General features: G+C 36.6%; 1 protein-coding gene across 7 annotated transcripts in view; it reads left to right on the forward strand.

Annotated features, from left to right (window-relative positions):
• The window catches only part of SMG7 (SMG7, nonsense mediated mRNA decay factor), a 92,665-nt gene that overhangs the window by 47,535 nt on the left and 30,101 nt on the right, over window positions 1-15,029 (forward strand). For all 7 annotated transcript variants that reach the window (XM_018060700.1, XM_018060696.1, XM_018060695.1 and 4 more), the window contains exons 4-8: window positions 9-141; window positions 9,628-9,799; window positions 10,975-11,046; window positions 11,801-11,951; window positions 12,298-12,433. In XM_018060700.1, the coding sequence (XP_017916189.1) occupies window positions 9-141; window positions 9,628-9,799; window positions 10,975-11,046; window positions 11,801-11,951; window positions 12,298-12,433 (664 nt within the window). The remainder of the gene's footprint in view (window positions 1-8; window positions 142-9,627; window positions 9,800-10,974; window positions 11,047-11,800; window positions 11,952-12,297; window positions 12,434-15,029) is intronic.

A 15,029-nucleotide genomic window follows, 5' to 3' on the forward strand; every position in this document is an offset into this window, starting at 1 on the left:
GTTTTCAGCTGGAATCATGCCTTTAAGAATCAGATCACAACACTACAAGGCCAGGCAAAGAATCGAGCAAACCCGAATCGGAGTGAAGTTCAGGCAAACCTTTCTCTGTTCCTAGAGGCAGCTAGTGGCTTCTATACTCAGGTGAGTTTGGCACTGCATACCAGTTTTCCTAAAAATCAGTGGTGAACATTCCCTTTGTACACATTTTATTTGTATAGGTACTTTACATACCCATAGTATGGTGCATCTAGGGGTTGATCATCTGTAATCTCAAATTTTAAAAATGTCCAGAATTATTTACCATAAGACTTTTAAATCAGTAAAGACTCTGCTCTTTAAAAGGTGATGGTTCACCTTAAAGGTTGGAGGTATAATTGTATGAATAGGAAAAGGGTATGAGAGCAATGCCATAGTGAAGCTGCAGAAGTACAGTTACAAGTGAACTGACTTGGCTTCATTAGAGCAAATGTGAATGTATGGGTATGGTCACTAAGAAAGTTTAACAGCCATGTTGTGCCAGGTAAGAAAGTCAAACTCTGTGATCTCAAATGAGTTTCTCTAGTATTAAGTATATAGTAGAATATATCTGGAGCTTCAAATGTTGTTAAGCTACCTAAGAGATAGAGTAGCCTTTCCTCAGTTTGAATAATAAGCTGTTATTTATTGTTCTCAGAAACTTTCCCTGCCCTTAGTTATATCTCGATATGACTTCTAAATCACGTGAGGTAGAATGATTCTTTTTTGGACAGACAAATAATTCTTTTTGGACAATGAATTTTATTTAAGCAGAATTCCTTTGAAAACTTCATCCCATTCACTTATAATAGCATTCATAATTTAATAAAATGTGTATAAATTCTCCTCTTACAATGACAAGGCAAGATTTTGAGGAGCTTGTACCAAAGAAATTCACAGAACCTTCTCTCTGCTGCTGCTTGACCACTGCTACCTATATTTTGTCTATTTTGGTTTTGCTGTTTAGAAAAGACTGTTGAAAGATATCAAATAGCTGCCATCTTATAGATTTACTTAGACTAAAAAATTCATCACTGTTCATCATTGAAAGAACTCAAGTATGGTTCTTGTTCTCACACTTTATTTTTTAATTGCTTCCAGCTTTTAGCAAAAGTTGGTATTTCTGGAGAGAGGGGTTGTGGTTTGACTTGACTAATCCTTAGGGCAGATGTTAAAGGTTAATTCATTCTGCAAGTAACTGTTAAAAATCTGTTCTTTGTAAGACACAATACTAGACACCGAGGATTAGAGGGAAGAGAGACCATCTTTTAACTTTCAAAGGACTATCCAGTCTAAATGAGGAGATGGATATGTTAAATAGATACTTTTTTTTGGCTTTTCCATTATAAAAAATGCATACCAATGCCAAGAGATTTGAAAATTATAAAAAGTCAAAGCATTTTTCCTTACCCTCTCATTCAGGATAAATTACTGATGAGTAGAGTTTTTAACACTATTGATAATCACTTTTGTTTTCCCAGAAAGTTATCATTTATGTTTTTAAATTTCCATCAACAGTGTATGCAAGTGTCTATCTTGACATACACTCAACAGCATTAAGTATTTCAGTAAAGGCAAATGAATGATTAATTGATAACATACTTCATAGATGGAGAATAATTTAATGTCTAGTTACTACTGATGTTGAACTTCTTTCATTCTTTATTAGATATTTGTATTTTATACAATCAGTTTAATAATTTATTTTCCCCATCCATTGTTCAAACTCTAATTTTTTCCGCAGTAATTTATCTGAGCTCTTTCTGCATAGGGATATTAGTTTTTCTTCCTTTTTTTTTTTTGACAGACATCCTTTTCTCCAATTTCTTCTTGCCCTTTCATTTTGTTTGAGGTTTTTGAAATACAGCAGTTACATAGTTTCGTTCTTGTGGCACAGGTTTTCTTTGTGCATTTGTCCATAGGTCAACAGATACTTAATAATAATAATTACAATTTAAAGGAACAAATAGGTTTTATATTCAAATACTAAAATTTGGAAGCAACACCAATATCCTACAGTAGAGTAACGGTTAAATAAATTATAAACCATCTGTAAAATGGAATTATGAAACTATTATAGATGGTATTTATGAAGGTTTTTTTAATTGAGGTTTAGCTGGTGTACAATATTATGTAAGTTTCAGGTATACAACATAGTGAGTCACAATTTTTAAAGGTTGTACTGCTTATGCCTGTGTGCTTGCTAAGTCACTTCAGTCATGTCTGACTCTCTTTCGCCCTATGGACTGTAGCCCACCAGTCTCCTCTGTCCATGGGATTCTCCAGGCAAGAATACTGGAGTGGGTTGCCGTGCCCTCCTCCAGGGGATCTTCCCGACCTAAGGATCAAACCTGCCTGCCTATCTGATGTCTTCTGCATTAGCAAGCAGGTTCTTTACCACTAGTGTCATCTGGGAAATACTTACTCGTTTATAGTAATTATGAATATTGGTTATAGTCCCTGTGCTGTCTAATGTGTCCTTAGAGCTTATTTATTTGGTGCATAACAGCTTGTGCCTCTTCGTCCCCTACCTCTACCTCTCCTCTCTCCTTTGCCTTTCCTAGCTGGTAACCACTAGTTTGTTTTCTTTATCTGTGCGTCTGTTTCATTTTTTTTGTTATATTTACTACTTTGTTGGGTTTTTTAGATTTCACATGTAAATGATAGCATACAGGCACTTACCTTTCTGTATCTGACATTGCATTTAATATAATCTCTTCCAAGTCCATGTTGTTGCAGGTGGCAAATTTTCATTCTTTTTTATGGCTTAGTAGTATCCCATTGTGCGTGTATGTTTGTGGGGATACACACACACCCCACATCTGTTTTATCCATTCATCTGTTGATGGACAGGTGGGTTGTCTCCATATGTTGGCAGTTGTATATAACGCTGCTGTGAACATTGAAGTGCATGTATGTTTTCTTTTTGTTTTATTTGGCTATATTCCCAGGAATAGGAGTGGAATTGCTAGGTAATAGAGTAGTTCTGTTTTTATTTTTCTGAGAAACCTCCTTACTGTTTTCTGCACTGACTGTACCAACTTACATTTCCACCAGCAGTGTATGGGGGTTCCCTTTTCTCCATGTCTTTATCAGCATTTGTTGGTGGTGATCTTTTTGATGATAGCCATGACATTTGTGAGGTAATAACTCACTGTGGTTTTAATTTGCATTTTTCTGATGACTAGCAATGTTGAGCCTCTTTTCATTGCCTATTGGCCATCAGTATGTCTTCACTGAAAAAGTGTTTATTCAGATCTTCTGGCATTTTTTAATCCAGTTGTTTGTTTTTTTGATCTTAAGTTTTATGAGCAGTTTATAGATTTTGGATATTAACCCTTAATCAGTTTTCTCTCATTTGGCAGGTGGTGTTTTCATTTTGTTTGACAGTTTTCTTTGCTCTGCAAAAGCTTTTAAGTTTAATTAGTTCCTGTTTATTGGAGAAGGAAATGGCAACCCACTCCAGTGTTCTTGCCTGGAGAATCCCAGGGATGGGGGAGCCTGGTGGGCTGCTGTCTATGGGGTCGCACAGAGTCGGACACAACTGAAGCGACTTAGCAGCAGCAGCAGCAGGTCCTGTTTATGAAGATTTTTTTTTATGATCAGGAAATTGTGTTAAATGAAAAATCATGATATAAAATCTATGTATACAGTTGGACTCTAAACGTTAGTTGAATAGTCTCAGCTCAATGGGGTATTAACAAAAATGGTATGTCTCCCTATTCCTAGCATACACACACCCCCCAATTACTACTTTCAACTATACTTCTTTGAATTCCAGATTCCCATCATAACCTTTTGGACAGATTTCGTACCATTCTCATTGCCCTTAGGTTTTTATAATAAACAATCTAGTTTTAAAACTCCAGTCTCATCTCCAACCTAAATCTCCTACAAACCTACATCTCCTCCATGTAGTGGAAATCTAAACTGAACACAACTTAAGTCGGGAGGAGCAGTAGAGACTTGGTGGAGGTATTGGATTGGCCAAAAGATCTTATGGAAAGACCAGAATGAACCCTTTGGCCAACCCAATAGAGTGTCCACCTTCTGCAGTATGTTTTTATATTAGCCATTATTACGTAGACTATCTTGAAAAATGATTCTTAACCGTTTTTTTATGATGTGGCACACACGTAGCACATTTCCAAGGGTTTGGTTGGACACTGATAAATCCAGACGAATCTGCAAGGAAGTGTAGCAGGAATCATTTTTGTTGAGGTAGCAGGTTATTTGCAAAAACATTTTATAAGCAAGTCAATAGTAAAATCATTAAGTGTCTCAAAATATTGTTTCATAAAGGAAAATATTATTTTGTAAAGGAAAATATATAAATAATCTAATTTTGAAATTTGTTTTTTGAAATTTTTGTAGTAAGTATTACTCTTTCCCCCACTGCATTCCACAGGCCCTGGTTGAGTAATTACACCAGTCATAGAATGAGCAGCAGTAAACTCTCTTCAGATCTCAACATTAATAGAACTTGTTAGTAACATTTTTTTTGGTTATCTTGACTTGATAATTGAAACAGTTAAATGGTGTTGTAAACAATAATGTTCTGTACACCTTTTTTGATGACATGTGGTACAGATTAAGCTACTAGACTGGGGAAGTACACCAGGTCCAAATCATTGTATAGCTTTATAGACTAAGATGAGTTTTGAATTTTAATCTGAAGTATAGTTGCAAGTCATTGGGAAGTAGACAGGGGAATAGCATGATAAAATTTGTATTTTTAAAAGATTACTTTGGATGTTGCTTGGAGATTGATTTAGCAGGCGTCAAGAATGGAAGGTAGGTAGTGTGCTGCTGTGGTAATGGGAAGATACTGATGGATTTTTAAAGTATGGCCAGGACTTCCTAATGGATTGGATCAGATGTATGGAATCAGGATAGGGGAAGAGTCAGAGATAAGTTATCAGATTGAGTGGCTAGTTGACTGGTTGTACCATTTACTGAGATAGGGAACACTGAGGAAAAGACAACTCTATTCAGGCTACGCTAGGGAGATAGATGCCAGTTTGACATATAAGTGGAGAGGTCAAATAGGTAATTTGATAAGCTAAGCTAGGAGCTCAGTGAAAAGGTCGGAGCCAGAGTAAAATTTATGATTACAATAAAGTACCCTGACTTGGACATTAGGGTTTTTGCATTTAAAACCATAGAACTAGGTGGGAACAGGTTTGGCACAGTAGGAGCCACATTTCAGTAGGAGTAAATCAGAGTGGTATCTTAGAAGACAAAGAGAAAAGCATTTCGCTATGAGGAGGGAGTGACCAACTCAGTTGAGTGCTACAAAGAAATCAGGTAAGGTGATTAAAAAGGATCGGTTGGATTTGACACACAGAAGTCATTAGTGAAATTAATGGATACCATATTTCCTCATTTCTAAAACATTTTTCATATTTTAACACCTCTGAGATAGGGATACATTTACAAAAGATGTTCAGTTCACCATTTAATTGGCAGTTTTTTATTCTGTTACATAAATAATAGTTCATCTTATAGTTTATGGTATCTTGGATTTGATGAAATTTGACTTAAGTTGAGTGGTTGAGATAGAAATCTGATTAGAATGGATTGAAAAGAGACTGATACATGATTATCCTCATTTCTGTTTTCTGTGAAGATGATTTTGACTTAGATACCGTTTTGTTAACTATTGGTATTAAAGCATGGTGCTTCAAACCAGAACCAAATTGCCAAATGAAGTAAAGATGTAACATTATGCTGTATGGGTTTTTTTAAAACATGAAAAAACAGAACAGTAGAGTAGTCCTTACTCTTAAGAAATGGGAGCCAAAAAGAAAGCATTAAGTATCCATAGTAATTAAAAGATATTCTGTGTATTCATAGTGAAAGTGAAAAGTGAAAGTCGCTCAGTCATGTCCAACTCTTTGTGACCCCATGGACTATACAGTCCATAGAATTCTCCAGGCCAGAATACTGGAGTGTGGTAGCCTTTCCCTTCTCCAGGGGATCTTCCCAACCTAGGGATCAAACCCAGGTCTCCCACATTGCAGGTGGATTCTTTACCAGCTGAGCCACAAGGGAAGCCCAAGAATACTGGAGTGGGTAGCCTATCCCTTCTCCAGCAGATCTTCCCAACTCAGGAATCAAATTGGGATCTCCTGCATTGCAGGCGGATTCTTTACCAGCTGAGCTATGAGGGAATCCCTGTGTATTCATACTTAGTTCTAAATTCTTAGGGTAGATTGAAGAGCTAAGGAGCAGTGGAATAGTATAATAGAGCTTGCACAGAATAATTGCCAAATATAGTTTTGTTCAGCTTATTAAACGTCTGTTTCTCTTTAGTCTCACCTTGTTTCTGCCTCAACTCGTGCTTTCTCACCTGGAATCCTTTGAACCAGCAGGAGTTTTTCCAGTATGTCTACCTACAACTCCTGGGTTCAGGCAAAAAGTTCATTATAAGACAGCCACATGAAGTTTCGACCATATTTGATTAACTTTTCTTAAACACCCTTTTTCCTTCTATAGATACTCAGCTGTGCCTGATTTTCCAGCCTGTTCTTTCAGCTGTTTGCTTATCCTCGGTCATGTTTCTTCTTGCTGTCTTCCACAGAATCTGTTTTAGGGTTTTTCCCATTTTTTGTTCCTTTTTTTCTATTTTCAGACTCTCTTCATTCTGGGCACTAGTTTTGGGTTTTTTTGTTGGTTTTTTTGTTGTTGTTGTTGATCAAATCTAAATATTTTATTATATAGTTACACCCAATTGTGTTTTTGCTATATACTTTTAACTTGAGGACGTCTGTAAAACCAGTACATTAGATAAATCCTGAAATTCCACTAGCTATAAGCTATTTAAATATTGCTTATACAAAATATTTGGGGGCGGGGGGAGGTGGACAAAAGCTTATTTACAAAACAGAAGCCAGATGCAGAAATCTTATGATTACCAGGGGATACGGGGGAGAAGGGTACACTGGGAGGCTGACACTGGCATGTACACGCCACTATACGTAAGACAGATGACAGCGGGAAATGGCAGCCCACTCCAGTACTGGGCACTAGTTTTGTTTGCTCAATTTTATGTCAGTGAATATCTTGCACATTGCAAATGTACAGGTATAAATACTGTTGTAGATAACCCCTGTGTTTCGTGAGAAGGGAATATAGGATTTTATATTTGGTTATAGAGGTGCTTTTTATCTTAGGAAAAGGGTGAGATATTATATATCATTCTGAGTTGGGTCCCCCAAGGTATCTTATTTTGTTTCGTGAAATCTGTACTTATTAGAGAGAGTGGTATTTGAATCAAGATATTTCTAATTCTGTAATATTACTCAACTCAATATTTTTGTAAATGGAGCTTCATACCTGTGTTGAAGCAACATATTGCATTGCTACTAGTTTATCACAAGGATTAAGTGAGACAAACACATAGCCCAGGGATTGAAACTTCTTATAGGCATAGAATATTCCGTTGGTTTATGCTATCGTGTTTGATATCTTTCTCTCTCTTCCTCGTCTCTCCTACTCTCCTTTCCCTACTTTATGTACCTGTCTTGCTCATTTAGCTGTGAGCTCCTTAAGCACACAGATTTTTTTATTTATCTCTGTGTCCCTATTTTCCATGGGTGTGTAATACAATAACCAAGTATTTGAATGATTTTCAGTTCAGTCACTCAGTCGTGTCTGACTCTGCAACCCCATGAACTGCAGCATACCAGGCCTCCCTGTCCATCACCAACTCCCAGAGTCCACCCAAACCCATGTCCATCGAGTCGGTGATGCCATCAAACCATCTCATCCTCTGTCGTCCCCTTCTCCTCCTGCCCTCAATCTTTCCCAGCATCAGGGTCTTTTCAAATGAGTCAGCTCTTTGCATGAGGTGGCCAAAGTATTGGAGTTTCAGCTTCAACATCAGTCCCTCCAATGAACACCCAGGACTGATCTTCCTTAGGATGGACTGGTTGGATCTCCTTGCAGTCCAAGGGACTCTCAAGAGTCTTCTCCAACACCACAGTTCAAAGGCATCAATTCTTCGGTGCTCAGCTTTCTTTATAGTCCGACTCTCATATCCATACATGACCACTGGAAAAACCATAGCCTTGACTAAACGGACCTTTGTTGGCAAAGTAATGTCTCTGCTTTTGAATATGCTGTCTAGGTTGGTCATAACTTTCCTTCCAAGGAGTAAGCGTCTTAATTTCATGGCTGTAATCACCATCTGCAGTGATTTTGGAGTCCAGAAAAATAAAGTCAGCCACTGTTTCCACTGTTTGCCCATCTATTTCCCATGAAGTGATGGGACTGGATACCATGATCTTAGTTTTCTGAATGTTGAGCTTTAAGCCAACTTTTTTCACTCTCCTCTTTCACTTTCATCAACAGGCTCTTTAGTTCTTCTTCACTTTCTGCCATAAGTGTGGTGTCATCTGCTTGTAAGTAAATATTTGAATGACTGAGAGTAGAATGTGAAGAGCTGTGTGGAGGGCCAAGAATTAAGTGCTTGAGGTTATTAATGTGGAGGGAGAAAAGTCTTTGAATGAAGGACACTGAAAAGAAATGATAGGCAAGAAAAAAAGAACTAGAAAAGCTTAGTGATCAGTCATAAAATCAGCTGTTTTCAATGTGACAGAGAGATCCAATAGGATGATGACTAGGAAACATCCATTGTATTTGCAAATTTTTAACAAGAAGTCTTTGACAGCAGTTTCAGTAGAGTGGTTGTGGATGGTGGGATGGGGAACGGAGAGGTTGTGTGAAAGTCAGATTGTAATGGACCAAGGAGCGACTAGGAATTGAGAAAGCAGATATGATACTTATGGACTCCTTTGAAGGAATTCTGTTGAGAAGAAGAGACATTAGAAGCTTGCTAAAGCAGAAATCTAGAGTCAAGGGAAAGTGCTTCCGTTCTGCGTGTTTTGTTTTATAGTAATAATTATTGTTTATTTTTTGTGGGCTACGTTTCATAGGCCAGAGCAAAGAAGCTTGATAAGTTGAAAGTAGATTTTAAAAATGAGAGGATGACAGGCAGGAGGTAGAAAAGAATGAAACAGCATGCTCAGACAGAGAAGTTATTTCTCAGTGAGAGAAGGAACCCTCTCATACCATAAAACTAGAGAAGAAAGGAAGAAAGAGTGGATGTCTACATAATGTCAAAAGTTCCTTCCAGATCTCTACAGATGTATAGATCTGTGTATGCAGAGACCCAAGTTTGACCTCGAGCTTAAGAAAATAAATCTCAGGAAACTCCTGAAGTCTGCCAAATATGTTGGTTTGTATTTAAGTCAAATTTGTAACCAACTAGTCTTTAATGAGTTTTGTGTGTTTCTAAGAGGAAAACAAAATAGAGAGAGGTATTTCATGGAGTTGCTTGCTGAATGAATCTGAATAACCTACTCAGGTAAAATCTTTTTTTTTCCCTAAATTACTGCTGTTCCTTTTAGATGTACATCTTGGATTGCTCTAATACTTGGCAAGTCAAATGATATGATTTGTAATGAATGTTACTAGTTATCCTATGAAAGGTTGTCCTATCTTAGGTCTTAGCAGTATGTAATATTAGTTACACATGTTAAAGTATACCAACATTACTGTTAGAGCACTCTGACTTAATACTAATCCTTGCTCATGTTTTCCTTTCAGTTATTACAAGAACTGTGTACAGTGTTTAATGTAGATTTACCATGCCGTGTGAAGTCTTCCCAGTTGGGAATTATCAGCAATAAACAGACGCATACCAGCGCCATAGTGAAGCCACAGTCTAGCTCCTGTTCCTATATCTGCCAGCACTGCCTCGTTCACCTTGGAGACATTGGTGAGCCCTTGGTGTGAAGGAATTGATAATACATTCATGCTTTTCTTTGGAGTAGTCATAGAAAGATTATTTTCTTTTAAACAAGCATACACGTACAACTTAGATTGTCATGAGAGAAAACTATAAAATGTATTTTAAGAAACTTTGATTTTCTGAATGCTTTGAGATTGGCAAAGGATCTTGAAGGAAGTAACTTTCATATTCAGATTTTATGCAGATATAGGCAAATAATAAACCAGCAAAAATGTAATCAAAGCTTAATTTTTCAAAGTGATGCCATAATATTTTCTGAAAGACTGTACTCCTTTGGAATTGTGGAGTTTATAAAAATTACTCCTCCTGAAGCTGGGTTGCCTTCTTTTCTTCCTACCAGTGCATTAAAAGTTCATTTTTAATTGTTTGCTTTTTACAGTTCAATTTGTATTTCCATTTTATATATTTTATCTGGGAATGTTATAGAATATATGTATTCTTGTTCATTCCTTTAAGGTGACCTAAAAAGGGTTGTGAAACAAATTAACTATAGGATTATGTTTTGACTGTCCTCAAATAACAAGGAGTGGATTTACATTCAGAGATTTTTAGATTTCTTGATGTCATTCATTCTAGGAGAGGTCACATCAAAGTAAGCACCAATTTCTACAGGGAGATTCAGTGAGTAATAGTATATCTAGATTGCTTTTGCTTTCAGTGTAGTCTTTGCACACACATAAATAATATTTCAATAGGTCTGAGGCATTTTTCAAAATCACTTTATAAAAATATTAAAGAAATACATAAATTTCAGATCATATTATATAGTGTTTTTTGTTTTGTTTTGTTTTTAAGTGCCATATAACTCACCCCTTCTTGTGGGCCGGCCCCAGGTCACCAGCATAGTCCGTAGTGGGAGCTGGTGATGGCATGACACTGGAGGACCTGAAAATGGGGCCTAGGTAAGCTTTAAAGTTGGTCACATGCTGAATGTCCCAGGTAGGGAAGGCTGGATGGACACTTCACACATAATCCTACAGTTAATTTGTTTTAAAATATTTTGTCTTTAATCACCTTAATTTAATTTTACTGTATTTATTAACTTTAAATCTTTAAACTGTAGCTGTTTTGGAATTACCCTAATGGTTGTTTTTATCTGTGTGTTTGTTTTTAAACTGAGCTTTTTCTTTCCCCCCTCTTAGCTCGATACAGAAACCAGACCAGCCAGGCGGAGTCCTACTATAGGCATGCGGCTCAGCTTGTCCCCTCCAATGGTGAGTTGCTTATGACACTTTACTCTCAGTAGAAAAATGGAAAATAGATAGTTCAGGGCTTCTTTAAGAAGCCAAAAGATATTTTCTGTTTTGGTATTGATTATTGTATTTTTCCTTTCAACTGTACATTCTGTGTAATTGGAAATAAAAATATTATTACTGTTGTCAGTAAAGCACTATGAATCGAATATCCTCTAATGTGATCTAAAATTGCTTCAACAACTGGCTTCCCTAATAATAATAATAATTTTCTTTTTAATACCATAATTTCCCTCCTAGAAAAATTCTCTCTTACTACAAAAAGATAATGCTTTTGTCTTTTGATGGCTCCCTAAATCGGCGTTAGGAGTGATTCTTGAATTAAATTACTTTAGGTGTTTGGTGATAGGCATTCTTGTTAAGCCATATTGAAAGTCCTTTTCATGCTGTCTGTGGCTACTTTCCCACTACGGTGGCAGAGGTGAGTAGTTGTGATAAAGACTGGCGCACAAAGCAAAAAATACTTACTGTCTAGCCCTTTCCAAAGTCTTATTTGAACTTAGAGTGCCCTCCACCCTAATCATAGGACTTTTTAACCTATGCGCCATCACCAAAGTGTGCTGCTAGGCCATTTTTAATGAGCTAGTCATGAGATTTACTTTATAAAATGCTCCCCATTGTTAATACAGAGATTTAAAAACTGACCTTCTGTATTCTGTGATAGCGAGACTTCACGCATCTTGGATTACTTTAGAATCTTACCTTTCTCCTCTAGGTCAGCCTTACAATCAGTTGGCTATCTTAGCTTCTTCCAAAGGAGACCATCTGACTACAATTTTCTACTACTGCAGAAGCATTGCTGTGAAGTTCCCTTTCCCAGCTGCCTCTACTAATCTACAAAAAGCACTTTCTAAAGCACTGGAAAGGTAGGGTTGACTTTTCCAAATGGACTCAAATTTGGGCATACGAGAAATAATGGACAGTTGCTCATGCTTCCTGTCTCTCCTATTTGCCTAAAATTTAAACATATGTATTACAACAGTTTTGCATGAATTTCAACTGGTCAGTCTCTGAATTGTTCCCAGTGGAGTAGTACAGGCTGCTGAGTACTAACTCATCTGAGCATGTTACAGTTGAAAAGTCACTGAGAGCACAATCTGCTCCCTGAGTCACAGGTGCTCAAATAGTGTGTTTTTGCAAATCAAAGTCTCCTGTGAGACGTTTTAGCCATTTTGCTGCTTAAGATTCATGAAAGTTTTTCTTTCATTTCAGCCGGGATGAGGTGAAAACCAAATGGGGTGTTTCTGACTTCATCAAGGCCTTTATTAAATTCCATGGTCATGTGTACCTGAGTAAGAGCTTGGAAAAGTTGAGCCCTCTTCGAGAGAAGTTGGAAGAACAGTTTAAGGTTAGATTTTTTTAAACAGAATTTTTTCTGGTCTAAATGACGAAGCATACGATTTTAGAGGAGACTCACTCCCAGTTTTATGTCATTACTTAATTATGAAATGTTGATAAAACCGAAATTTAAAGCTTGTGAAATTCTGGCAAACCACATTCCTTCAGTTTAAACTGAGGTGCTGTCTATATAAAGAAACAGAGCAGACATGTTTTCACTAAGTAGCTGCCATTTGGCAGAAAATATCATAGTGGGAAAAGACAAATTTTCCTCCTTCCCTCTCAGATCAAGCACCTTTCTTTTCTCAGTTTTGGAAGTCCAGCATTTGATGTTTTCTGTATTTAGATGTGATTTGGTTGCCTGCTTTATTGATAGTAATTCCATTCTGCAAACTGAGCTCATTGTTCTTACTGTGCTTTGATCCCGCAGGATTTGTGATTGACTGAAGGAAAGTAATGAGAATTTCATTCAGCAGGCATATATTTCACTCATTTGTACAAGGAGATAAAATTAAAGAACCTTTTTTCTAGTTATACGTATGAAAATAATTTTTATTAGTATATTAACTTTGTTTAAATGATGTAGTAAAATATATATAATATTGGAGGAGTTAAAATTAACTTTTATTTTTAGTTCATTTATTCAACAAACATTTGACTAGTATGTATCAATCACTGTTTTAGTCACTGAAATCAACAGTGAACAAGACAGTCTCAAATAACATATTTCTAGGTTACTTTTGAGTGTCTATGCACTTGGGGAATTATCTGTAACTGGGAAATTGTCTATGAAGTATACAAGTTTCACATTCCAGAGATTGTAGAATTTAGTTAAGAGACAGTAAATTAGCCAGATACAATCAGAAATAGTTTTTATAGATGATCATTTTTTAGTTGATACTTTTTATGTGTAAGAGATTATACCAAGTAACTATAATAGAAATAGCTTGTTTTTAAAATAAACTTCTAGAGTCCCCTGCTGTTCTCTGCTTCTGTTAGTGACCTATTTAAACTTAGCTCATGATTTATGGGGTTGGGTACATGAAAGAAACAACCAACTTTTTAAAGCCCTAGGCTGTTCAGCCCAGAAAAAACAAGTCTAAATATTATTCATTGTAAGTTTTCAGGTACATGAAGGATTATTTTAAAAGAACACATCTTTGTCTTCCTGAGGTCAGAAATAAAATCTTAAAATTTAAATAGAGACCTGTAGGGGGTTACTAAGAGGTCTCTCTTTTGAGAGCTTAAAAGTCAAATTGACAGCCATTTTTCTTGAATGGTTTAGGTGCAGTCTCATTGAATAGCAGGGGGTTGGACCAAATGATCTTTTGAGATTGCTTCCAGCTCTGGTTCTATTCAAGATATACTCCCTAAATGGGGAGGGAGGGGGGACCTACCTTCATAAGATCTTCTTTAAGTCATTCTCGTATAGAATGTAGTCAATTTTGTATTTGGTTCAACCTTAGACACTAATATTGTCTGCAGATATATATTTTTGCATGTGAAGTTCTGGTGGGTGTATATGGGCAATTGCTAAAATAACAGTTTAAAGTATTATTCCAACACTCTAAAGTTAAACATAGTATGAGGCAGATCTGTATTAAACCTTAGCCAGTATTGAAATATCAGAAGAACATTGTTGGAGTGAAATTTTAGCATAGTTGAGTAAGTGTTTCTAAAGGCTTTACAGATAATTAGTATTATCCACATGTAAATCTCAGTGTATCTGTCTTACCAGCAAGTCTTTATCTACTAAGCAGAAACATGTACCAACTTGAGGTCCTTAAGTCCTCATTGGAGGACTTAAAATCTGGGTTTAGGAATTGAGATACAGTGCTTTTATATCTGTTAAATGTGTGCTGTTTCCTAACACTAGTTCAGTATAATCCTTAACTGCTGTTGAAAGTGTCTTTGAGTAACAAAAAGTCAGTCTCGGTTTAATCTGTTACTAAAATGCAATCCACATGTTCTGAAATCAAAACTTAATAGTTATATATTACTAAAAGTATGGGTTATTCCTTCACTAAGTGTTTGAGTTCATATTGTATACTCTGCACTGCTCTCACTTCTCTAAGCTCTTAGAGGTATAGGGGAAGACAAGACACAGTCTGTACCTTCATGAACTTTCATTATCATTTGCTAGTCCTTGACTGCTCTCATATGCTATGTTTCTGTACATAAACTAGAAAAAAATTTTTTTTTTAATTTTTTATTTTTTTAAATTTTAAAATCTTTAATTCTTACATGCGTTCCCAAACATGAACCCCCCTCCCACCTCCCTCCCCACAACATCTCTCTGGGTCATCCCCATGCACCAGCCCCAAGCAAGCTGCACCCTACGTCAGACATGGACTGGCGATTCAATTCTTACATGACAGTATACCTGTTAGAATTCCCATTCTCCCAAATCATCCCACCCTCTCACTCTCCCTCTGAGTCCAAAAGTCCGGTATACACATCTGTGTCTTTTTTCCTGTCTTGCATACAGGGTCGTCATTGCCATCTTCCTAAATTCCATATATATGTGTTAGTATACTGTATTGGTGTTTTTCTTTCTGGCTTACTTCACTCTGTATAATTGGCTCCAGTTTCATCCATCTCATCAG

This window comes from Capra hircus, chromosome 16 (assembly GCF_001704415.2).
Source record: "Capra hircus breed San Clemente chromosome 16, ASM170441v1, whole genome shotgun sequence".
Taxonomy (NCBI): domain Eukaryota; kingdom Metazoa; phylum Chordata; class Mammalia; order Artiodactyla; family Bovidae; genus Capra; species Capra hircus.